Raw genomic sequence first — 27,049 nt, 5'->3', positions numbered from 1 at the left:
GTTTTACCAAGAAAATTGAAGCAGTGGTTGACTACTCTTTTATGTGTCTTGGATGTATAAATCAACTTTACATCAAGACAGGCCAAGTGCAGTCAAACCCTATTTTTAAATATAATTAAGTTTCAAGACTTAAGCTTAACCTGCAGTAAAGTCTTATTAGTTTAAGCATTGTGGTACGGTCAGATTTAGTTCTATGACTGTTCTCAACCAGGACTTTTCACAAAGAGTTCAGAGCAATGAGCTAAGGATAATATTCTACTATACTAAAAAAAAAAAAAAAAAATTCAAGCACACACTGGAAAAGAAAGTATATTCTGTCAGGAGAGCTGTCAAGAAAAATTATAAAAATGTTTTACAGTTTCTTCAATTTAGATAAAGCTGTAATAGATTTCAGTTGCCAAGATAAGCGTATTCTGGAATTTTATCCAGTATTGCATTTGTTTGCTAATCTAAAATTAAAGAAAATATTATTTATTTTTGGGGATCTAGTGTGTGCTAGAATGTCTTTTACAGAGCTGGCATTTTTACTCAAGTGATGGAAAGTCTTACCTTCAGAATTTTTGTTTATCCTATAGTAAATGTAGAAAGTATAGAAACATTGCATCCTAGTTCTACATTTATACTGTGTTCTTTTAAGTACAAAGTGCTAACACAGAAGTGGGAGTATGCAAATAAATTGAAGCAGTTTCAAGTTCTGAAAATTTTTCCCTGCAGTTGACTATCTGTGTCTCATTCCATGATTTCCCTTTCCTGTAGGTTCTGCTGTGGCTGTAGTAAAGATTAGTTTCTCAGTAGCTACATTTGTTGCACAGCAGGCCCTTGCGCATGCACTGAGCCAGATTCTGTACTGAATCTGTATATTGAAGTTGCTCGTGTCTAGCAGAAAAACAACTCTCTGAGAGTTACAAAGGCAGTTTTAGTTTGATGTTGAAGTAGATTCACTAGAATGTGAACTTATCACCTACAGAAACGAGCATAGGACTTTCACCCTATTCTGTTAGGTGCTTGATAGCATCTAACAGATGTTGTCCTGGGTCACTAGTTTAGGCCCAGACTGAAATTTTGATTCCAGGCTGCTTTTTGACAGTGATATACAAAACAAAAAGAATCTGCTGGAAACTAAATCGCTAGATGATATGTATGGTGAACAAATATGAGAAGAAAGCTATAACCAAAATCTTGATGTGTGCTACTTGAGCTACTTGCGTAAGGAACAACTCACTAGACAATACAGTCAGAGGTTTTAATTTGGTTTTGTAGTCTCTTGTTTAATTCTTCCATGACTATCTCAGGTTATAAACAATGATTCTGTAACACAGTGAGCCCTCTTAAATCTCTTCTAAAATTTCTCTGTAGGATGCTTGTTTTCCAGACTGAAAAACAGCAGTTATTCTCTAGCCTTTCATTTTGATACTTGTTCACCAAAATGAAGATTTGTCAAGCAACCTTGTATGACTGGAATCCTAAGTCTGTAAAATTGTAGGCTATTGCTGCTTTTAAAGTCTGGTGTATAATCTTTGCTCCCTTTCCTAAATAGACATCATCTTACAATTATCACAGGTCTATATAATCATTATTTAGATTAAGAGGCTTTGCACAGATTAGATTCTCTGTTACTATAATGTGAAAACTTAGTTCAGGACAGTTTTTGTTCCCCTTTCCTTTTACCCCATTTCCAATCTAATTTGAACCTTCTTTTTTTTTCCTTGATACTTTATTTTTCCCCATTTCCCAGTGTTTTCTCTAAGTTTAAAAAAAAAAAAGTTGTCTTGAGAAGAGTAAGTGAAGTAGATAGTAAAGAAGATAATAAAGTACATAGTATACTTCACATGAAAAATAATATAAAAATAAATAAAATCATGGGAAAATGCTGTGATCATGTACTGGGAAGAGAAAGTGAAATGTTAACCTCGTGGAAACTCCAGCTAATAAGTTGTAGCAATAGCTGTTCATGTACCTAAATTCAGTCTGAGAGTGCTGGTAGGATTCCAGGAATTCCTTGTGCTGAAGGCAAGGGATAAAGTTGTTACAGCATTTTGGGGCAGCCCAGAAGTGCATTCTGAGTGGGTAAGTTTCTGAGCCATGCTGCTTTCACTTTTTTCTCACTGCAGAGTATTTTTGGAAAATGTGGTCTGGAGGCAGTTTGGGTGAGACCAGAGCAACATCTCTGAATTCAGTATTTGCTGCTCTTGTGTATCCATTCTATAGGATTTGGCTAGAGCTACTCTGAAATGAAACATCATAAATGAGGATGATGTTAATGTTATGTTCTGAGAAGCTACTCTTCTGCTCTGCAGGTCTGCTTATGTTTTCTAATGAAGGCTTCAAATGTTCCTTTTCTAATGAGGTGAAGCTCATCAGTGAAGGCTGAATGCCCAGCTTTAATGACAATAACTTCAAATAGACTATTGGTTATGCTTTGGAGGACTATTATAACCAACATCAAGGAAGTTAGAAGTTTTGGAATATATTTTTTTCAAGTTCTAAAAAGACTTTGGCATAAGAATGGAAAAAAATAACACAGAGCTTAAGTAATTTTAAACGCTTAAATTAGTCACTCATCTGATCTGTTAGGATTGAGGAGTTACTCAGAAAAAAGTTATCACCAAGTATATGTATAGCATTGCAATGATATATATTGTCTATGCATTCTGTTATAAGTCAGATTAGTGAAAAGAAGAGAACTTGTTATAGTAAAGCTAGAATTGTTATAACAAGTGAATCTGAGCAAATATAAACTTAAATAACCAAAAAAAAAAAAACCCACAAAACCTATATAGAGGTTTGTATCCTATTTTCACAGATACATGTATCAATTTATTTTGCCTTTCCAGGCTTTAAAAGGCTCTGCGTTTGGTAATATGCATCAGATGTACATGTAAATTCACATGTATGATGCATTTTGAGACACAATGTGTAAAATTTCTGAATATTGTAGGTGTATACAGTAGTGTTACAACTGCCAATCAGATATGCAGCTGTGATTCGATTTCTGTTCTGTGTCCCTCTAGCAATTATTGTGTAACAAAAAGTTCGGGCAATTGTGCATCTTTATCATTGGGAGGCAACTTCCTGTGCCACTGCCAGTTGTATCTGCAGTGATGAACTTATTAAAATAAGCCTAAACTGTTAGTTAAATACCAATTGTACAAACAGTAAGCTATTGTTCATGTGTTGACCCACTAGAACTAATTTTATGTTAGTTTATTATCAAAAAATAGTAAACTTACCTTGACTCTTTACATTGAATGGTAGAAAGTGTGGAGGCCCCTTGATGCTGGACTGTTTCTGGTATCGCTCAGAAAAGTATCCATCACTACCATGGACAATGTTTAGACAAAACAGCAGCAGTAAGGATATTTGTAAATGCATGTTTCCAAATCTGTCCTCTGTTAGAAAGGGAAGAAAACATTGTTTTAAGTAGAAGTTGATCAGTATCTTTTGCATAAATGAGTTTTCTTAATCTACTGGTATTAAAAATGTCATTATTTTGTGCTTGCTTTTTCCTGCTCTCACTTGTCTGTGGAAAGTGCTGTTAGGAGAATGGAATCAGCATTGCTAACTAAAGATTTTGAGTTCTTGTATGTCAATGTAAGATCTAAAAGAGATGGCTTAGAGACAGGAGTCTCACTTCCAGAAAAATAATCATTTTAAATAGGTGACAGCCTACCTAAAACCACTAACTTCAGAAAAAACAGTAGTAATTTTCCTAATTACACCAGGGCCCAAAAGCTAGGTTCAAGAGTCACATATATCAGAGCTCCTGGAATGAAGAAAACGTTTCATTGGTAATACATAGGTACTATACCATGATGCTATTGCCCCTGTCTAATGCTATAGTAAATTCCATGAAATGAAGTATTAAGTCCTGGCTTCTTCAGCATCCATGGCAGTAATCTCACACTGCCTTCTTTGAAACCAGGTTTTTAATTTGCAGCCTTTTGAATAGCCCCAGTGGCAGTAAGGATGCTGTCACTGACTGTTAAATATCAATTCTCTTGCAACCCCAACCAGAAAACAGATATCCTATAGATTTTAGCATCAAAACCACGTAGAATGAAATGAAATGATAACATACCAAAATGCTGTGGAGCTCCAATGCAAGGCAGCAGAATGGCAAATCCTCCTATAGTGAGGAGTTCTTCTGCCACTGGTGAGTGAGCAGAAGCTGATGATTTCAAGTGTCACCCTTGAGTATTTATATGATTTTCACCCTAGTTTGGTGACTGCTTGACATAAGCTCCTCCCCAAGAATCAGTAAGCAGTAATTATCTGTGTGTATATGTGTGTTTTTTAGGGGTGGGGGAAGCTATTTTCGGTAGGGATTCTAGGTCCTGTTAAGCATTTTTTTTAATTCTTCTTCTCTTGGATTTCTTATTGTTGATTAAATTGTATTGCCTGTAGTTCGTATTTTCTAAAATTTTGCATCCTTTCTGGTTTCAGAAATGAGAAAGGTTACATTGGAAAAACTTGTAAGTAAGGTTTATAATTTTAGGTGCTTCATTTGGATTTTTCTGTAAATGTTTTAAGTAAAGAATTGTGTATTGTGAACTTCGATGAGGTGTTACTTTCAGGAGTAACTCCTCTGAAGTATAGAGATTATGTGACTAGTTGTTCACTGAGGTACAAATGGAGAGCTTAGAATCAGTTAGGTTGTTAATTTGAGAGTTGAGTATGAATCTGAAGATTATTTTTAACCTGTTATTGTATTCAGAGATGGTCTCCAAAATCATATTTCTAAGCTTCTAACTGTTTTGATACTGAAGGTACGATATTACCTATTTTATGTATGCTGCAAGTAATGTTTCTGACATGTAACTTACATTACAGTTGAAAACTATTAAATTCAGTTGTAATAAATGTATTGAAATCCATACTGCCAAAATATGCAAGTGTTATACAAGCTGATGTATGAGTCTGGTGGGACTTCACCGACAACAGAAATGATCAAAAATTATATATTTTTTTTTATTTTAGAATATGCTCTATCAACAGTAGTTACTGCTCTGTTTTGACCAGGTACATTTTGCTCCTGTTAGATTACTTCACTTTAGTAAACTTAAGCTATCGCTGTTTTAGTGTTGGTGGCTCGAACTTGATTACAGCTTTTTTTTTCCTTTAGGTTATAGATTGATTCTAGCCATTAAGAAAATTTGTTAAACTGATCTTGCTTAATAGACTGTATCCACACATTGTTATTTCTTTCTGAATAAATAATGGAATCTGACAGTGCTTTAGTATCATCTTTAATTTTCAGTATTGGATAGTTAACAGTTTTTAGTTTGATTTATTTGTGAAAAGAGCATTTAAAAACAGAAATGAGAGAACAAATCTTTCTTGCTTAGGATGAAACCATGCAACTAAATATGTAGTGCATTTTTTGCTTTTATCAAATATTGTCAGCAAAAACTACCCACGTTTAAGTTACCTGTGTTAAAAGTTGTTTATAAAATGAATTTTTTTTTAACACTGTTACATCATGTTCAGTCTTGTGGGAGTTAGATTTTGCGTGTGTTTGAAATTCATAGTTTCTCTTGCACTCAAGATTGGTGAGGGGAAAAAGGGGACTATCTGTTTTTACTAAAGGAAAGTGGGCATATGCTACAAGTTGCTATGATGAAGTTAACATGTAAAGTTGTATTTATTTTATCATTTGTGAAAGATGTCTGGAGAGCCCTTTCATGAAGTACAAGTAATATCTGTGCAGAAGAATACATGTGCATCCATGTCCTAATGCCAATGGTAGAAATATTTTAATTATGGAAACAATACTACATATACTAGGTACCATATTTACTATAGGAATCTATTTTACTCTAGAAATACCAGCAAATAACCTGTGTTACCATGAGTTCTTATGCATGGTAGGTACAGAAGGGACATCTGTTACTTTCCAGGCAGTAGACTGAGCTAGTGGCCCTGAACTGTGCAGCTATCTTGTAGAATGGCAGGTTAACATGGGCTGAATTTTACCTGCTTTGTGTCTTTGTTTAATTCCACACTCTACCAGTGACAACTTTTTTGGCTTTTATGTATTATGGCAAATATCCTAGAACATAAGTTACTGTACTGAAAGAGACCAGTGGACCATCAAGTCTATTCTACTTACAATTGTGCTAATATATTTGCTTATTAGAGGGCTGTATTAAAGTTTGATTTAAAGACTGCTGCAATAATTTATTTTAAGTATTGTTGAACAGTTCTTTTCTTCTATTCTTCTTCCTAGCCATCCTCTAAACAGCATTATGTTCCAATTTGGTAAGCAAACCCTTTCCTCTGAAGAGATCTTCAGACTGTTTTCCCCATTAAGCTTGTGTGCCCAATCCAGTCAGTGGTTTTCAGAGAATATTTGTATGTCTGAGATGACATTTCTATTCTCTGTGTGCATTTAGTTCCTTTTAATGCTTTGAAGAAAGAAGTTTTGTCTGCAAGTTGTTTATGTAACATCTCAAGCTGCTTCGTTTATATATTAGTCTCTATAAATGCAAGTGAGAATCCAGACATCTATGTTAGACAGAGGCAACAAATGTATGGGCTTAGAGTTCATTTCCTCCTTGAAGAAAAGCAACCTCACTCTTTTTTTTGGTTCACATAAATCCAAAAATAACTTTTGATTTTAAAACAGTTAAATATATAGCCCTTAGTGGGAAGTGTGGTTGTTGCTAATTTGACAATATTTGGTTAAGTTAGAAACAGCAGGCAACAGTTCTGTGCACACACCGTTTCATGCTAATTTCTAGCCTATTTGTAAATGCCCCCAAGGCAGACACACTTATGCTACAAAGGCACCAATAATGTACACTCCTATTTGTTCAACGGTCTCACTTCCTGCCTTGTCTCCTTTTGGGGAGAGAGGTGAATAATCTCTGTGTCTGTGTGTAAATAGGGATGATTATGGGGTCAAAAGGTACATACAGGCAAAACTGTTGTCCTTATGTTTAACATGAGCTCCACCCTATTGTACTATCTTGTGCTACTTCTTTGGTTTGAGGTTTTGTTTTTTGTGGTTGTGGGAAATAGAGGTAGAATTGGAATATGCTTCTTTTGTATGTATTCCTTGTTGCTGTGGGTGTTTCCTGTTGGCAGAACACTAACATGCATTCAGCTCTGACGCATACCTTCGAAGGTTGGATTTTTTTGTGTATATTTGCACGTGCAAAAATACGTTTAGTAGACACACTTGTATATGCTTATTTACAGTAACTGCACACTTTTTAAAAAGGTTATTTTCATACCTCTTGTCAAGGTGTAACCATTCAGATGTTTTTGTTTTGTAGCTATGCACTTTCTTTTTGTCTGTAGGCATCTTCACTCCCTTCTCCCCCATCCCACTACTGTAACAGTCAGGAATAGTGGTGGGACACCTTTAACCCTTGTACCATTCCAGGACTTGCTTTTACTTTGGTATTGGCCCCTTCCGTCTGTGTAAAAGTACCCACTGTAGTATTTCTTCAAGATTAGACTTTCACTATGTCATTGCTGAACTGAACTGCAGTAAAAAGACTCAAAATAGAATTTCTGTGGACTATGTGAAGTAGGTACTGAAATCACAGAGTCCTTAATGCTGTTTAGTTGTGTTTGCTGGCTAAGTGTTGCCTGTTCATCAGGTACATATGCTTTCCAAAAACCTGTTTCTTACACCCACAGAGCCAGTGGAAACACGTGAATAAGTTTTATGGGAATGGCACTATGGTTTGGGAAGTGTGAACTGATTTTCACTACAATCCTGCAAGTTATACAGGTGACTGGGGGAAAGCAAGATTCAGGGAAAGGCTAGTCTAGGTTTTAGGGTAAGTAGGAATTGGCAAAATATGTTCCTGATGCTGAAGATTTTCAGTGTGAATATGCTTATATCTGTTGTTTTGACTTAGAGATACTGAGCCACAAACTAGTGCTTTCTGTTGTAAGTCAGTTCCAATGTTGTTATCTGCCTGAAGTGAACTTTGAAAAATCTGCCATAGTCTGTGGTGAATTTTTCTGTGTAAAAGTGCTTATACCGAAAACTTGTGGAAGCTCTAGTGGCCTCTAAGTAAGTTGTCTCTGGGGAAGAAATTCTCCAGTCTCCAATTTAAATTCTATTAATACCAGGCAGTCAGGGATTTCTAGAAGAAATTTGAAAGCCTGTCATGAAATAAGAGAAGTAACTGGGTTTTCTAGTTTGTGGTGCACTTATGATGCTCTGGATACTCCGAAGTCATCTCAGCTCTGTGGGATAAAACTGTACAGCTGTCCTTTTCCATTGCACAATGCCGAACAATTTTTACACATTCATGTGGTAACAGCCAGGTGAGCTGTAAATGGATGTGCAGAGGAACAAAATGTCCTATTGTACCTTTTTAAATGGAGAATACTAATACAGAACTTCTTCTGCTCCTTACTGTTCACAGTCAAACACACTGAAAGAAATAGGAACAGGATAGTTTTTTAATTTGATGGCTGTGGAAAGTCTAGGTAGTTTGTTTTGTTGTTTGTTCATTTTAAATGTGTAGCCTTTATTTGTTTCATTTCTGTTGTATCATCGCTACTACTTTGTATTTACTCAGAGGCTACTTTGTATTCCAATGTTAGCCACTTAGACTGAGTAAGGTGTAGAGCATCTTGGTCAAGAAGTTATTTACCTCTACTTACAAAGTAAGTAGGATTTCTTCTGAGTTTCATAATACACAGGTGCTTTACTGAGGAAATCTGCAGGGCTATGTAGTTCTATCCCTGTTGGTCCTTTTGAGATACAATAAGGAATTCTCTCTTCAAATCAAACAAAATTTACTGTGTTAGCCCAGCAGTTTCATGTTAGTCTTTTTATAGGTGTAAAGCCTTTATAGTTTTAACACATGCAACTGTGGTTGAATAAATGCCCTGCTTTCAAGCAGTAATGGAAAGATGGTCTTTATTTGTTCTGGCGTTGCAAAACTGTCTATTGACCTGTATGTTGCGTTCAAGTACCTGTTGATCTCGAGGGCTTTATTTAGTATAGCAATGTATTTAAATAGATGACAGTTAAATATTTACCTTTGCATTCTGATGAGTTAACCTGCACAGACCCTGAATAAATATGCTGAAACACCAGGAAGTGATGTGTAGAGAATGTTTTAAGACTGACATGGATTTTGTATTATGTATTCCTCAGATTCAGATAATATTATTGATAATTGCTTTTTAACCTCACTATAATATTTGCAGTTCCATTTTGTTGTGCTTATGGAAAACTACTGTAGTTTTCAACTATCTTGGAGAATTTATGATACTTGAATAAAATATACCAAGAAGAAATACTGTGTTAGGAAAGATGTTTCCACTTCCTCGGGTATGCTGCTGGCCTGACCTGAATTTTTATTCATTTTCCCCCTTCCTTTGAAATTAAACCAAGAAGTATTTATCAAATGAATGCATTAAATTGAAACTCATACCAGAGGTATAATTAGTTTTCAAGATTCTGAAAGCAGAAGGATGTTTGTATACGTTGATACTTTCTCACAAATCTATTTCTGATTAAGTACAGTGCATTCAGGAAGTGCCAAGGGTTTCATCTTTCTGACAGTGCAATAGAGCAGAAAGAAAAATCCACTTTGTGCACAGTTTTAGGAAAAAAATCAAAGTGTCTGAACACTGAGTGATCAAAGCAAAGAAGAGAATTTGGCTTTGGGCTCCACAAAACTATTTCTGATGCTGTTTAAACTGAGCCATCTAAAGAGATTTCCTTCTGCTTTTTACCCATGTATGCTCATTTTCAGCTTTTCCTGTGATGTTGGCTGCACTCTTGGTTGCATTAACATGAAGCTTTTCTGTAAGCTGTAATAGTAAGAATTTCATTTTGAATAAAATGCAATTGGACTTTACTAGGAGTGGTGGAAGGAGGGAGGCTTGTTTTTTCCAGATCGTTTCAGAGGATGTGCTAAGTTACATAAACACACACACTGAAATGCATACTTGCTGTTGAATTATTACGAGTGTTCTTGTTTGTTTGTTTGTTTGTTTTTTCAGTAAGTTCTTTATGACCTTGAAGGTTTACTTTAGTTTTTCAGCCCACCGCCACCAAACCTGATGTGTGACAGCAAAAACAGCATTCAGTAAAAACACAAAATTGCTAAATAGTCACAGTGTTTTTATCTTTTTTTCTTTTTTTTTGGGGGGGGGGGAGGGCTGGCATGTGGCAGGAGGACAACACAGCAGGGAGAGTATTTATTTTATTTTGTTTAATTTATGCTTTTTATGCGTTGTTTTTCTATGATTTTTATGAGTGTTAGTATCTTGTTCGACCTCAGTACTTGCTGGGTTTGAGGTTTCTTCCATACTAAAGAAATAAAGTAGAAGCACTGATAAAAGAAGGGTGAGAACCGCTCTTACTTTCCCAAAGGTGAACAAATTCAAGCAGCTTCCTCCAAATTAGGGGAATCTTCCAAATAGTGAAAAATAAGTATAAGTGAACTATTTTTTAAGCCTGCCTGCTGGAGCAGCCTGCTGAATAATCCTATTCATTGACCTTACCACCTGCTGTGGTTTGGACAATTGGCATAGAGTTGTTTTTAAGCTTTCATGTTAAAAACAGGTACCAAAGCTGGGGAAAAAAAAATCCAGACTTCTGCAGCCAGAACAAATAAAAGTTTCTGAGTTTACTATAAAAATAAGAGATTTGTTTGTTTTGTTAACAATATTAGGCATTTTAAGTACTGCTGTTTCCCTTTCATTTATTTGAATTGAAACATTCTGTTTGTGAGTGTACACAAACTTTATAAAATACTTTGTTTATACAAAAAAAAAAACCCACAACATGAGTGTATGGAACCTAATTGTTCATTATGGTTATTAATAGGACTGGTTTTAATTTCACCAACCTGAGATAGGATTTGTACAAGCCTTGCATTGTCATCAAGGACAGTCATAATTATCTGCTTATAATAAGGGGTTGGTGAAGTGGTTGCTTTTAGTGCTACAGAACACACTCACAGCTGCAGTTTTATAAGTGACACTGTGTTACCTGACTCAAGTCTCAAAGCTTCAATGTATCTTTCTTATAGAAGAAAAGAGAAAGTGAGAACATGAATTTAGTACTTTAAGTACTTTTACTTTAAGTACTTCTTTTAGTAATTTAACTAAGTACTTTTGCCAGTAGGCTCTGACATTCAAAAATTTGAGGACTGAATTATGATTTTATAAATGCGGTTCTTATTTAGAGGTAAGGAGCGGGTAAATACTTCCCAAAATAGTTAAATTGATCCAGATACCAGGGATGGATAGAGGCTCCTAAGCTCAGGATAGGCAGCCTGGCCAAAATACCAGCTTGTTTCCAATGGTGATACTTTCTGACAATGCCGCTGCTGTGGTTAGTGGTGGGGCAAAAAAAAAACCCTAAAAACTGAACTCTTGCTGGAGGTGGTATTAAATGATGTCAGTACCCATTGATGGTGAGATGTAAGCAAATAGTGATTGAATTATATGTGGCTGATGTGCTCTAATGTGAATGTGCTTGAGCATTACTGAATTACATAACATCAGAGAAGTGAGAAGCAGGGAGCTGAATCCATAAATCCCAGATCACCTTCCAATTTGTTAACTGATGAGCCATTTTCATCGGTGTGGTCTGTAATAGTCAGTTTTTGTTCCTGAAATAGTTTATCTGACAGTAGCTTAGCTAGGGATATAGGTGAAGGTAAATTTACTGGATCTCTGTTGAGCAGCTTATTGTGCGTAAGCAAGGAGTAAGCTACTCTCTGTCAGCAGCTGCTTCCAATGTCACATGCTACTGCAGAGGACTGACAATTTCAGGGAAGATTTTTTTTCTAAGAAGAGGAGGTAGGACACTGCAGCTCCTGACACATAGCATTTACCTAGACATCATTGTGTCTGTTTCCTTCTAGCTGTGGATGTCCCTGTTCATTGCAGGGGAGTTGGACTAGGTGGCCTTCAGAGGTCCCTTCCAACTCTAAAGATTCTATGATTCCATGAAATAGTGAAGACTTGGGAGTATTTCACCATGCTAGGTGAATATGTAGGTGAATCTATGTAGTGCATGCATTCAAGAGAAACAAATGAAGTTTGAGTGTAACTGAGTTGGAAATTAAACCACCTTAAGTGTAGGCTCCTTAGTATGGGCATGAATCCCAGCCTTTCTGGCTATATGCAGTCTGTTGGACCTTAGTGCTGGAAAGCTCAAGTAGTTTTACTCTGCTAAGCAGCTTGGCTGCAACCTGTGTTGAGCTGCTACACAACCAGAGAGAAAGGCAAGGTTCTGTGGTCAGCTTGCACTCGGCTCTGAGCTGCTGTGGTAACGAGCAGTCTCTGTCTACAAGTACTATGGGATTGTGTACTGAGCAATTGCAGGCTAGGAATACTCATTTTGCTAATTGTCTCAATCTGTCAGTGTTGAGACAGATCTCAATGCTGTTTAGAACTCGCTAGTGTTTGAGTATGAAACCATTATAATTTCATTTCACTTTATTCTCAGTACTGAATGGATTTAGTAGGACTTTGCAGCTCTTGAAAGTCAACTTCAGGAAATCTTTAGCAAAGGAAGTCTGCTATCCAGATTATATTCTATGTTTCTTACTAGAGCTTTAAAAAATGTTAATTGTTGCCGCTACAGCACTGAAATCATAGTCATAGAATTGTTTGGGTTGGAAGGGACCTTTAAGATCATCTAGTTCCAACTCTCCTGCTACAGGCAGGGACACCTCCCACGAGACCGGGTTGCTCAAAGCCCCATCCAGCCTGGCCTTGAATGCTTCTAGAGAGGGGGCACCTGCAACCTCACTGGGCAGCCTGTTCCAGTGTCTCACCACCCTCACAGCAAAGAATTTCTTCCTAACATCTTGTCTAAATCTGCCCTCTTCCAGTTTAAAGCCATTTCCCCTTGTCCTGTCGCTACCTGTCCTTATAAAAAGTCCCTCCCCAACTTTTCTGTAGGCCCCCTTCAGGTACTGGAAGGCTGCTATAAGGTCTCCCCAGAGCCTTCTTTTCTTGAGGCTGAAGGTCCACAGCTGTCTCAGTCTGTCTCCATGGGGGGAAGTGCTCCAGCCCTCTGATCATCCCCCTCTGAAATGTAGGAGAATGAGGTAATCTAGATATCCTGAAGGTAATGTAAATTTCTGAGGGTGCTCTGGGAATCCCTCTTATTGTAGAGAGCTCCAAGTATTGTGGTGTTCTTTGCAGATTCACCTCAGCCACTTAAGCAGCTGTCTTCCCTTGCACGTATTTTAGACTATCCATATGGTGCTGTACATTCCAGTTAGAAAGCTAGTACTGATACATACTTAAAGAGGAAGAAAATGCCGTGTGATAATCAGGAAGGATGTTTAAGATGTATAGAAAATAAGAGGGGATGTACAAGGGCTGCTCTGATAGTAGTGCCTCCTATTTTATGATGTTGGCTCACAGTGCCAGAGGCAGATGTTGGTGGCATGACAGTAGAGGCTGAACCTTCCCACCAACATTCTGTTACATTTTGTTGCCATGTGGTAGATGGCAGCAGAGGTGCTGTCTGATGAAATGGCGCCTGACATGGAAGTGCATATGAAGCAAAGGTATGTCACTGATTTCCTTGATGTGGAAAAAATGGCTCCTATTGACATTCATTTACTTTTGCTGAAAGTTTATGGAAACCAGTGAATATGAGCACAATGAAGTGGTGTGCGATGTGTTTCGGCAGTGGTGACAGCAACAGCATGTTGCCTCTGCTGGTGCAGATATTTATGAGCACAACATGCAGGCTCTTGTTCATCACAGACAAAAATGCATAGCTAGTGGTGGTGACTACATTGAAGAATAGAGTTTTGTAGCTGAGAATTTTCTCTACCAAATAGTATTATTGTTTTCTTTGTATGTCCTATAACTTCCATGGAAATAAATATGAGGCATTACTTTCAGAGTGACCTTAGTATATTAACCCTGAGGGTTCTGAGACATCTGTTTGTGTTAGTCTGTATTGTTTAAAAAAAAAAATAGGATTGAAGAAAAAAAGAGTAAAATGTGGGATGTGGGAAGCTAGGTGTAAAATGAATGCTGTTATATAAAATAGTATTTACTTCTTCCATTTGTCACACTTAATTCATGCTACTATCATCCCATCATTTATCGTTAAATCTGGTACAGTCAATTAAGCATTGCCTTCTTGCCCTTGCATGGCTTTATTGGTTTATGCGATCTTGTACTTGTAGCAAAGTAAAATTCTGTCTTTATAATTCCAACCTCATCCTGTATCTGAAATGTTTTTAAAGATTTTTCACATTTTTTACATAACTGAGAAATAAACTTTAATATTAGATTTGGCTGTAGAATCAAGAAGGATCCTTATTTATAGAAGATCCACCTGCAAATTTAGTAGAAGTTACAGGAATGGGATTTGGAATTGGGTTTTCAGATTGAAACTCTTTCATTTACCAAGTTGAATTATTTATATGCAAAGCTTTAAACCTTTAAACTCTGTTTTTTTTCAGAACCTAAACATAACGCTGTTTGCCAGCTGAAATTTTAGGTCACCAAGAATGCAATTTAGGTCATTGAGAGAGTGTATTGTTTCAGAAAATAAATGTCCTGTGTAACCTATGGTGGAATGTATTTGCTTACCTAAATATTAGTAAGTAAATTAAAATTAGTAGCATTTTTTTCTTGGTTCCTTTTTATACTTGTCTAAATCAAGAGCTTCTTCTGGAATGCCCTGTGTGCATAAATTGTATTGGGTTTTAGAGCTGGATTTCACCTTGGGCTGTGCTGACGACCGCAGGATGTTTATGTGAACTTTGCTAAATTTCTGGCAGAATTCTTTCTTCCAGACCTTCATTGCAGTACTTTACCCCTGAGTCACTCATGTCATTTAGAACTCTGTTTGTTTGTTTGTTTGTACACCAATAGTTTACAGGTACTTCAGGGGAAATATATTTAGGCAAGTCATGCAGCGAGTGTCAACACTGCTGAAAAACTGGGAGCTGGCAGGCTGGCAGGAGAGGAAATTCTTTGAAATATGAAATAATCCCTGGACGACCCCAAAACTATTTAATAATAGTATACAACACTTTTAATACCTTTTCCAATTTCTGGGAATCAGAAGTGCTAAGCAAAGATCAGAAAAACTTCTGCACTGACAAAGGAATGTTAATTTTACAGATGTAATGGGGATAATAGACATGATTCTGTCATGTTCTCTCTAGAACTGCTTTGTAATATTTAAATTTATACTGGATCATTTTCTAGAAGTAGAAAGGAAGACCTCACTGTAAAGATCTGTGTTGTCTGAGAAAACGTTCTGCGGTTTCTAGAGAACTTGATTAGAAGCTGTCGCAATTATATTATCTTTCAGTCACTTAGGAATAAATGATTTTTGGAACTCAGGATCTTATTAAACTGGAAATGAAAATCACGAAGTCAGAGGGATAAAGGATCTGAATATTCACCCTCAGAGAAGCCTCTCTCCTGAGTTGTTAACAGCTGTCCTTAGGGCTGATCATCTTTACACTAACTGTAGGAGCAAGATGACACTTCAAGTGCCTAGGTGCACTGTATCTAATACCTGTGGGCAGTTTAATTTGAATACTTACATGTGTACAATTGCAAAAAACCTGATGATTATAAGACAGTGTCTGCTGAAAACAAAACATTTTTTGCTTTCTGTTATACTTTTGTTCAGGAATGGATCATAGGACTGCCAACTCTCAACAAACTTGGCACCTACTTAAATTTAATTGTGCAGTGGCCAGTAGGGTAAAATTCTTATTTTTCTGGAATTGGGATCTATAGGGGTTTATTCAAACACTGATCAGGCCTCTGATTTTTTTTTGAATGATAATTGTGGCCTGAATCTGTATTTAAAAGAAATAAATTTTTAGACTGTGTAAGAACTGAGTCCTGAGTTTCTGGGGTCAAGCTGAAGGCCCATCCAAATCTTCCCAGCTCCCTGTGCCCTTTTAGCACAGCACTTAGATCTACTAGCATGTTTATGTCATGTCTGCCCTCTTCAGTTGTACGTGAAAGGCACATAAGAATATCTCTTTTGTTCGTCTCTGCTTTCTCTGTCTTTAATGATGTTTGCCACCCTCTGAGAAATTAAACTAATGCTTTGAAGAAGTTTTAATTTACAAGCACAGCAGCTTCAGGCTTGTTGTCTTTTCCCCGTGGGACTTCTCTTTTTCATCCCAATCATTTGTGAATTTTGCATCTACAGAATTTTTTGGAGGTAAGTATTGCAACGTTCCCAGCACCTTTTAAAAAACAAAAAAGTGTTTTTTACCTTTGAAGTACAAAAACAATGGCAAAGATAGTAAGAACTGTTTTTTTTAATTCTGTTATCACAAGATCTGGCATTTGTCTTCTTTAGTCTATGACAAAATATTTGCTCTGTATTTTAGTTACTGTCCTTTAATATTAGGACTTAGAAGTGCTTTATGTACTCTATATTTTGAAGCTGAGTGGACTGTTAATTTTGTATACTTATATATAAGTTTCAGAATAATCTTTAATGGACTGTAAATATGACTAGAGGTATCAATGTCTCTATGGGGGCATCTCTGTGAGGGGGAAAAACAAAATTTCTGAGGTTTTTGGGAAGTGGCCATTACAGCATTTAACTATAGAGAAAGGATCAGACTTCACGCTGTTCACATGACTTCACTCCTCAAGTGATCAGAATTAGACACCTTTTTTTAGAGTTAGATATTGTTTTTTTTAGACATCCTTTTTCGTTGTTTTTTTCTCTTCTTTTTCTGCCATTTGTTTCCTTGTGGATATTGTCATTAGGTAGATATTAATGACTTTCATATTTATACATAGCTCTAGCTTTTCTTCATGCCCTCATGCTGGGAGTCTTGGATGCCAATGCCGTTTGTGTGAACACTGCTGCTTTAATGGCAGTAAATGAAATGGTAAGTAAAAGTACATGTGATCTTACGTCACTAGATGGACTAGATAGTTATCTTTTAGGTAGAAATGTAAATGCTACGCATTTCATACATAGAACATGCAAACAATGTATTTTAGAAATGATGTCTTTTCTCTGCCTCTCAGTTATTTTTTTTCTATGCGTTTATTTCCATCTTCCACACCTTTGGTCTTGCTGTCTGCTGTGTTCTATTTATGGCATTTAGTATGGCATTTAGTATATAGAATTTGCTGCTGCACCATTTATCAGCTCTTCAAACTTTTGGAGCTCTTTTGAGACAAGCAGCGTGAGTAGGGTGACAGACTTTTTTCTGAAAAAACAGGCGTGGGCTGAGTAGGAGATAAATTTTTAAAGCTTTCTGGTTGGAAAAGAGACTTCGAATAGCAAGAAACTGCTGCATTGTGTGATATACTCTTGCTGTGAATTGCCTGACCCCATTGACATGGAATTGCTATTTTTAAATAGAGTAATTTAACTATCACATGGTTTAGAACTTATTTTAGTCTACTTAAACACCCATTCAAAAACAGAATGTCCAAAATTCAGTATTTACCATTAGACCACAGAAGATGCTGGTCTGTCTGTTGAGTCACTTTAGAATGTGTTCCTATAAAATTGCAACCTGAGACAGGAAGATGATTAAAGGGCTGGAGCACTTGTCCTACAAAGAACAGCTGAGGGAGCTGTGTTTGTTCAGCCTGCAGAAGGCTCCAGGGAGACCTCATTACAACCTTTCAGTAATTAAAGGGAGCTTGTGATCAGGAGTGAGGCCAATTTTTTTTATGCGGTCTGATAGAGATAGGATATGGGGAAATGAAACTAAAGGGAAATTTTGGTTGGATGTAAGGAAAGAATTTTTCACTTAGAGGGTGGTGAGGCACTGGAATACGTTGCCTAGAGAAGTTATGCCCTATTCCTAGAGCTGTCCAAGGCCAGGTTGGATGCAGCCCTGGGCAGCCTGTTCGAGTGGGTGGCAGCCCTGCCCATGGCAGGGGCTTGGAACTTAGTGGGTTTTAAGGTCCCTTCCAAACCAAGCCATTCTACGATTCTATAAAAGCCAACAATCTCAAAATGCAAGAAAGAATCACTACCTACTTAAGGTGAAAGCTTTTTATTTTCTAAATTTGTTACTATAATTTCCTTTCATGCTGAGCACAGAATATTGAGACTGCTCAGTCTTAGAAGAGTGTCTTTCTCATTCAGATCAGCTGGTCATTTTGAGTTTTAGTCTGGATGAATGGTGTAAAAATCAAGTTTTATGTTTCCCACTCTTTCTTGCTGTGCACATAAGAAGGTGGCTTTTTTTTCCTTTTGCCTCTAAGATCTGAGAAGCTGCAGAGTGACTCATGCTTCTGGTTAAATGTTTCTGCTGTGATGACAGCACAAAAATGCTGTTTACTATCAGATCAGCTTTGGAGTTCAGGGCATTTTTCTTTTGTTTATGTCCCTGAACTTGACAGGAGTTTCTTCCAGCAGGGAAAACATGTGGATGTTATCGTATGCCTCTCATTTGAGGTTTCTTCTTGCAGTTGCTCAGTCACTTGCTTTTTTAGATTTAAACTTGGTGAGAGTGAAAAGACTTCTTGCTGTCTGAAAAGTCATTACCAAGTTTTGCAGTAATTCTCCAGAGACTTGGCATGTGTCTTCAGCTTGAGCGAAACATAATTTTAAGTATTTGCAATGGATAAAGTCAGATTGGGTCATTACAGTAATCCATTCTGACTGTTATAACACAAGCCAAAGAAGCTTGTCCAGTAGGTTCTTTTTCTGCCTGAAGCTTGTTTTTTAAATGAGAACATATATTTAAAGGCATAACATCCTACCCGTTATTTAGCTATGTATTGCTCTAGTTTCTTCACACACTGCACTTGATTCTCAAGAGGAGAATTCCTACTTCACATCACACAGAGGAGCTACTTTTAGATTATTTGTCATCACAACTTTCAAGTGTTTGACATAAGTTTGTTTTTTTCTTTTAAATTTGAATTTGTTACTAGAGTTTAGTGCAATACCACTTCCATATTTTGATTGTGCAAAATTAATTATACTGTCTTGTTTTGATTTGGGAGACTCTAAGTCTCTGGAATTGTTGTAGCTAAGCTACAGGAGCTTAGTTTAGAAGGTTACACCATCATCACTTGTTTCAAAGTCTTTCTGCACTCTAGAAAGCAGTGGAGATCCAAAGAATTACTGAAGTGGTTTTTTTGGATGTTTTTTTCAACCTTTAAAACTCAACCAAAGCTAGTGTTGTCAGACTGTCATTCCTATCTCTTTCCTTTCAGCTAACAATGGAAAAGTAGTGGTAGGAACCCCAAAATGTGCAGCGTGCAAAGAAGACATTGACTTTGGAGCTCTTCTTTCCCAAACCACCTTGTGTGGACATGCCGGTCTATGCCTTGCAATGTACATACTAGAACTGCCATTTCTTCACCCCTCAGCTTCTGTGCTGCCAAGAGCCCTACCCAGCTATAGCCTTTGTAATTATTTGTACCCAAATTTGCTGTCCTACTGCAAGCTGGTATGAGGTCAGTGTACACACCCATCCCAGAATAACCTGACACACCACGGCTCCATTTGGAAGGGAGAATTTGCACCTTCATGGTTAAGAAACCACTTTCCTCCGTACGCATATTCAGGAATTAGTTTCTGTAGGGAAGTTGCGATCTTCTACCTCAGATCTGCTGCTAGAACTTCCTTAGGGCTTGGTTTCCAATGTGGTTTCCTTCTGGTGGTCCCAGGCCATAGAGTGTTTACGTGCATGGCTGTTTATGTCAGGAGAATTGGCCTCTCCCTGTCTGAGTTTGAACATATGAATGGTAAAATAGGTCATTCAAAAGGTTGCAAAAAGTTGCAGTGGTCAGTGTTAATTTTGACATAGAGCCACGCTGTGAAACACCAAGTCACAGGAAAAAAAAACCACTTTCTTTTTAATGAGATTTAATAGATTGCACTTCAAGTTTTATGTTATATATTGAAGTACGTAAGTTTAAATTCTATAATTTCTTTAGGAATTCATGTCTTATAATGTATTATTTTTCTAAAGCTATGTTTTTCACAGATTTCTAAGCCAGCTTCACTATAATATAAAAGCAATGGGAAGAAGCCTTCTGTTGTTTGTCCTTAACATTTCTGCTTTTTCTTACGCTTATTGAAATCTAGTAGTTTGTCAGGTTTCCAGTTCACAGTCTATCTGTTATTAGATACCTGCTTTCTTGTCAGATGAATTTTTTTGCTAAGTTTATTGTCATTTAAGATATTACCATCTTATTCTGAATAATCGCTAATTGATTTTGTGAAAAAAAACGTGGCATGGTTAAGTGCTTTAGTATATACTGCGTTGTTAAAGATGGAGGTCTGCATCTTTTAGGACTGCAGCTTTATTTAAGCAGGCTTTGGTGCCATCATATATTTGAGGATGTTATTCTTCATTCATAGGCTGCTTGCAGATATTTTTTAGCCTGATGCAAATTTCACAAATACCTGCCTAGTATTTTATCTCATAAGGAGTTGTGTTATTAAATTTGGGCACCAGTAATGTTATGCTGTTTTCATAGATTGGCTTGGGTTGGAAGGGACCTTAAAGACCGTCTAGTTCCAGCACCCCTGCCATGGGCAGAGTTTATCACCCACTAGGTCAGGCTGCCCAGGGCCCCATCCAACCTGGCCTTGAATGCCTCCAGGGATGGGGCATCCACAGCTCCTCTTGGCAGCTTATGCCAGTGCCTCACTACCCTCGGAATGAAGATTTTCACCGTAACATCTAATCTAAATCTTCTTTTAGTTTAAAACAGTTTCCTCTTGTTCTATCATTATCAGACTGCGTAAAAAGTCAATCTCCCTCCTGATTATAAGCTCCCTTCAAATACTGAAACGTCACAATGAGGTCTTTCTAGACCCTTCCTTTCTTCAGGCTGAATAAGCCCAGCTCCCTTAGCCTTTCTTCATAAGAGAGGTGTTCCATCCTTCTGATCATCTGTGTGGCCCTCCTTTGGAGCCACTCCAACAGCTCCGCATCTTTCTTGTCTTGGGGGCTCCAGGCCTGGGTGCAGTTCTCCAGATGGGGCCTCACAAGGGCAGAGAAGAGGGGGACAATCGCCTTCTCTTCTGACGCAGCCAAGAATACAATTGGCCTTCTGGGCTGCAGTTGCACTTGCTGGCTTGTGTCAAGCTTTTTGTCCACTAGGTCCCCCAAGTTCTCCTCCATTAGGCTGCTCTTAATGTGTTGTTCTCCCAGTCTGTACACCTATCTGGGGTTGCCCTGACCCAAGTACAACACCTCACACTTAGCCTGATTTAATCTCATTAGGTTCACCCAGACTCACTTTTCAAACCCGTCCAGATTCCGCTGGGTGGCATCTATTCCTTCTATTATGTCAACTGCACCACTCAGCTTGGTGTTGTCTGCAAACTTTCTGAGAGTGTGCTTGATCCCAATGTCTTTATCATTGATAAAGTTGTTGAAGATGATTGGTCCCAAGACAGACTCCTGGAGGACACCGCTTGTCATTGGCCTTCACTTGGACATAGAGCCATCAACTACAACCCTTTGGCTGTGACAATCTAACCAATTCTTTATTCACCAAAAAATCTACCAAATCCATCTTTCTCCAATTTAAAGATAAGGATGTGGTGTGAGACCACATCTTAGGTCTTTCTGGAGTCACGGTGGATGACATCAGTTGCCCTTCCTTTATCCACCAATACAGTCAGGCATGATCTGCTCTTGGTGAAGTTGTGCTGACTGTCCCAGATCACCTCTTCATTTTGTATGCTCCTTAACATAGCTACCAGGAGGATCTGCTCCATGATCTTACTGGCCTGTAGTTCCCCAGATCTGTCTTTCTCTCGGTCTTGAAAATAGGAATCATGTTTCCCTTTTTCCAGTCACTGAGGACTGCACCTGAGAGACATGATTTTTCATATATGAAGCAGAGTGCCTTGGCAGCCATATCAGCCAGTTCCTTAAAGGCCCAGGGATGCATGTCATCAGGCTCCATAGACTTATACACATTCAGTCTCATGAGATGGTCTCAGACTTGCTCTTCTCTTACAGTGACAGGGATTTTGCTCCCCCAGCTGCTGCCTAGAAGTTCAGAGATGTGAGAAGCCTGACTGCTATTGAAGACTGAGACAAAGAAGACATTGTGTACCTCAGCCTTCTCCATGTCTGTTGAAGCCAGTTTCCCCCCCTCATTTGTCAGAGGGGGTACACTCTCCTTTGCCTGACTCTTATGACCAGTGTATTGGAAGAATCCCTTCTTGTTATTTTTCACATCCCTCATCAAGTTCAGGCTTTCTAAATTCCATCTCTGCACATCTGAACAGCATCCCTATATTGTTTCCAATCCACACATCCCTGCTTCCACTGCCTTTACAAGTCACTCTTTTCTCTTAGTTTGACCAGCAGGTTCTTGCTCAGCCATGCCAGTTACTTGATTCCCCTGCTTGTTTTTCTGTACTTGGGCACAGGGAGCTCTTACACTCTCAGACAGGTATCCTTAAAGAGTCGCCAGTTTCATTTCATTCCTTGGTCTCTAAGGAGAGCTTCCTGGGGGATCTCAGCTTAAATAGCCTGAAGTTTGCTCTCTTGAAGTTTAGGGTCCTGGCTTTGCTTTTTGCCAGGCCCATCCTCCTCTGAATCACAAACCAGCAATCACAGTCATTACAGATCAGGGTGCCTCCGGTCTTAACCTCTTTAATGCTCAGCTCTGGTGAGCTCCAGGTCCAGCAACACTTCTCCTCTGATTGATTTGTCTAATACGTGGACCAGGAAGTTATCCTCAGCAGACTTCAGGAGTCTCCTGGATTGCTTGCATCCTGCTGTGTTGCTTTTCCAGCAGATATCCAGGTAGCTGAAATTCCACCATCAGGGTGAGAGCCTGCAAGCATGATGCTTCCTGCAGCTGAAGCATGATCAGGAGTATGGTCCCTTGATCAGGTGGCCTGTAGTGGACCCTGGTAACCAGATGTCCTTTGTTCATTTCATCCATGATTTTTACCCACAAGCTCTCAACCTGATTATGACTGTTTCTCAGAGGCAGCTCTTTGCAATCTATCCACTTAACATAGATGGCAACTTCCCTGCCTATCTCTTCTAAAAACCTTGTAGCCCTCAATTGTAGTATTCTAGTTCTGTGATTCATCCCACCACATTTCCGTTATAGCAACTAGATCACAGTTTTCTAATTACACAATGGCTTTCAGCTCCTTCTGCTTATTTTCCACGCTGTGTACATTGGTGTAGAGGCACTTCATCTGGGCAGTTGATAGTGTTACCTTCTTTGAGGAGCCCTCCCAAATTTCTCTGGGACAAATCTGAGTTTTATCTTGGATTTTTTGCCATTTTTTGTCTTATAACATACGCATATATTTCAGGCTTGTTGATAAATGCAACACACGTAAAATCATTGTTATCCTTTGTTAATTATGATACAGTTCAGCTAAACATGCATTTCAACCTTGTACTTGCCAGTCAGAATGAGCAATATTCAGGTGTGAGATTTCAAAGAAATTTTGTGAAAATAGCCATGGTGTGCTCTCTCTGAAAAAGTACTATGCTGGTAAAGTTGAAGCTTTTATCTCCCTTTCTGTGGATAGGGGAGTATTATAAATATGTACACAATTCAATCTTTTAGAGTTGAGTGTAATTAAATATTTTTTCAGTTCCAGTCCTCCATTGTCAATTTTTTTAAATACCAGCAAGTCAGTTTTATCTTTCCTCCATGACATTTTTTGTCCTTGTCTGTATAGATAATCAGTTGATAAAATTGTTTTATACCCTGACTGTTGCAAGTAACTTGTATTTTGTTGGATTGGCTTACTGAGACATTTAAATCAGTAAAAACAGAAAAAAATGCCCACTGGAGCTGAGCCATGCTCCCTTTAGCCCACTATCTTGTCTCTGACATCAAGACCAAAGATATTTCAGGAAACCACATAAACCTGGAAACGTTATATGCAGTTATATTTCATTCACATGTCCTAACATTGCCTATAACGTTGTGTGTAGCAGTCCCATTTCTGTCTATGTGTTCTGTGTGGGAACATAGACAGTTACTTAACATCTTCCTCTGATAATCCTTCTTAGTCATGAAATGATATTGCCACTATAAGAAGTCTAGAACTTAATGCTATGAATTATATTTTTCTGTATGCATCAAAAGTAAAGTGTAGAAATACAAGTCATTTAAGTTTTCCATCAGAAAGAGCCAAATTGCAGAACAAATTAAGCTCTTAAGGTAAAACGTAAAACCCTTCTGTTGATTACTGATGGACTTGAATGAGGTTGAACTCATTGAACCAGACCTGAAGTTTTGTGTTTGAACAATTCCATCTCCTCTCACTTCTCCCACCACCTTCAGGTAAGAGAAGACAAGAGAAACTAATCACTTGCTGGCATCGTAAGTTGTACTGTTGCAGTGTTGCTTATGGTTTAGTTGCCATACTTCGCTTTGAGCTTCAGAAACACTGGTACTTCACTGCTGGGTTGAAAATAGTCTTTGAACGTTTGAAGTCTAAACTCTGAAATTTCATATTATTTCCCAAATGAAGCATCAGATAGTTTATTATATGGGATGGATTAATGAATGCGTATTCTTCTAGTCTATCTGTCCTTTGCCTTCTATCATGTCCATCTTTTCATACCCTGTCCCCTTCCTTCCCCTTGCTACTTCTACATTCTTCCCTCCTGTTTTCTCTTCTGAACCTTATCTGTTAGCTTCAGATCCTTTCTGATATCTTTTTTATTTTTTCCATCAAATTGTCCCTCTTGATTTCTGTTGTTTAGAAAGTCCTTCCTCTCTCTTGTGCTGGTGTTCAATTGAAAGTTCCCTCATTTTCACAAGCCAAATAAGAACTTGTTTATGCATGGCATATATTTTTCACTATGTATCTCATTTTGCTTCTGAATAACTTCACATGATGTTTTATGCTTGGTCATATGTCCACATGGTCTGATGTCTGAATGTTCCATATAGGATGAACATGGTTGTCTGATAAATTGCCGTGACGGAGCAGGCCTTGAGCTGTTCTTGAGTCTTTACTCTCAGGTGTGACAAAGTCTTTCCATTTTCAGGTATTTCCTTCCCTCTCACCAGAAAAAAAAAAAAAATCTGTGTTGGATAACCACAGCCTCATAAAAAGACAAAATGTTCTCAGAAAGTATTTTTTGCCCTTGCAGGACATGATGCTTAATAATGTGTTTGGTCCATTATTAGAAAACAGAGTAAGGCAGTTCTGAGCAATGTAATCATCTTTTGAATATTCTTAAATAATGCTTTTAAGTATAGATCTCAATTAGCTCTTTTGTTTTGCCTCTAAAGAGGGTTGTTCTCGAAAGCAAAATTAGAAGTAGTTTCAAAATTATTTCACTAAAACTCATCTCATGTACAAATGGTGGAAAGCAAAATGACAAACTGTACTGCTCACCAGAAAAGATGTCTAGACTGGCCCTCTGCATTTGTGAGTAGTTTGTTGGATCCTGACTTTGTCCATGTTTACAAAAGTCCTGCCCATGTCAAAGGCTTCCTATTAGAATAGTCTGCTAAAATAGTCTGAAGTGTTTCTTTCAAGCTGGAAAATGAATTTAAACAGGAAGGACTAAGACAAAAATAAAGCTGTGGTAGTAAATATGATTCAACAAAGGAATGCTGTGAAGACTGGCAGGTCCAAAGCCTACATGACCTACATGAGGTATTTCACCATTTCTATTGACAGATGCTTGCCTGAACTTGCATCTGGCAACTTCTGAGGGTCACCAAAACAACTCTTTTTTATTTCAACTAGAAGAGTGAATATAAAACCCTTTCTGTGACTTGCCAAACTCACACAAATGGATTTGGGATGCTGATTTCTATTTCAGACTGTGGTAGCATGTTGTACTTTTCCTTTGAGTGTTACTGTTAACTCTTTATGAATGCATCTTCTGGTATAAATTTCCAGTTGATTCCAGCAGGCTTGCTGGGCTTCTGTATGAATTACCAGGAGGTTGCCACTTCTTCAGCAGCTTCATATGTACAGGAGGATGCGCCTCAGCATATTTCATGTCTCTGGACAGCTGCACAAAGCAAATCTTGCTTTGTAATATTTGGGCTTCAGAGGACATTGGACATATTTATGCAGCTGGCAACAGAAAAATAGGCCTTGACTGGTAGCTGCGTGGGTGGTGCAGTGCACTGATACATGCATTAGCTGGGGGACATCCATGCTAGTGCAGCTAAACTGCTTCCAGACTGCCACTGCTATGTATGCAGCTAGCTCAGGCTGGACACAGGGTTTGCTTGCACCTGCCTGGGTAGATATTTCTGCTGTGTTCAAGCCCTTGTGTAGAACTGCCAGTTCTGGTCACCTAAAAATAAATTATCAGATTACAGCAAAATGAAATAGTGATGCTGTTATAGAATAAAAGAAGAGTGGAAAAAGAATGCTGCTGGAAAAGGAAAAAACTTCTGGGCTGAAGTATTTCCATCAAAATGCCAGAGCATACAATCTGAGAATTGGCAAGAACCTCCTCCATGCAGCAGTTCTCAATTGGATGCTTAGTGGAAAGCAGCTTTGCATCTGGATGAGGGAGGAGGCTGGAAATCCTATTGTGTGTACTTAGAATTTTGAACAGAAGATGTTCTTAATGCTGAACTGAGAAACGTGATAGTTCATATGTGGCAAATGCTAAGTTTGTAGCAAATATGCATAATCTATTAAATAGTAGGCTATGAAGCAGTGAATCTGGAGAGGACGATCTTGGTATTTGTTACGCTGTGTTCCTAGAACTTAGCTTGGTGATTGGGTGATTTTAAAAAAAGTAAAAGATAAATATTTCCACACCCATTGGAAAAGCAGATATTTTCCTTTAAGCAAAGAACATCTGTTGTAGTTAAACTTATATATGAAACACTGGCTTCTGAGAAATCAGAGCTACTGTTTTCACAGACAATAAAGGCTGAGAAGAGGAAGAGAGCCCTTATGAATAAAAGCTGCTTTTCTATGTAGAAAATGAACACTTCCTTTATATCAACAGAGATTTTACCGTAGCCTCCACAGATGTTAAAAACAAAACAAAAAACCCAGATTCATCACCAAGAAAAATGCTAGAGCTGTTTTCTTTCCTCATTTTAAATAGATGTTGTTTGTTCTGGAAATGTAAGTATATCAAAAGCCCTGCTCTCTACACAGTAGACAATATAAACA

General features: G+C 37.9%; 2 protein-coding genes across 5 annotated transcripts in view; one reads left to right on the top strand and one right to left on the bottom strand.

The window, feature by feature from the left end:
* The window catches only part of NT5DC1 (5'-nucleotidase domain containing 1), a 138,707-nt gene that overhangs the window by 21,047 nt on the left and 90,611 nt on the right, over nt 1-27,049 (top strand). The gene's annotated exons all lie outside the window — the stretch shown is intronic.
* COL10A1 (collagen type X alpha 1 chain) overlaps nt 1-27,049 on the bottom strand; it is a 42,001-nt gene that overhangs the window by 4,164 nt on the left and 10,788 nt on the right. Inside the window, exons 1-2 of one of the 2 annotated variants that reach the window (XM_021392838.1) lie at nt 4,079-4,418; nt 3,231-3,389 (exon numbers count right to left, since the gene is read on the bottom strand). In XM_021392838.1, the coding sequence (XP_021248513.1) occupies nt 3,231-3,372 (142 nt within the window). In that variant the 5' untranslated portion in view covers nt 3,373-3,389; nt 4,079-4,418. Of the gene's footprint in view, nt 1-3,230; nt 3,390-4,078; nt 4,419-27,049 lie in introns of those variants that run through there. The other variant, XM_021392839.1, reaches the window with a different exon arrangement.

This window comes from Numida meleagris, chromosome 3 (assembly GCF_002078875.1).
Source record: "Numida meleagris isolate 19003 breed g44 Domestic line chromosome 3, NumMel1.0, whole genome shotgun sequence".
Lineage (NCBI taxonomy): Eukaryota > Metazoa > Chordata > Aves > Galliformes > Numididae > Numida > Numida meleagris.
The sequence above is the reverse complement of the archived record's forward strand: the minus strand, read 5'-3'. Positions and strand labels throughout refer to the sequence as shown.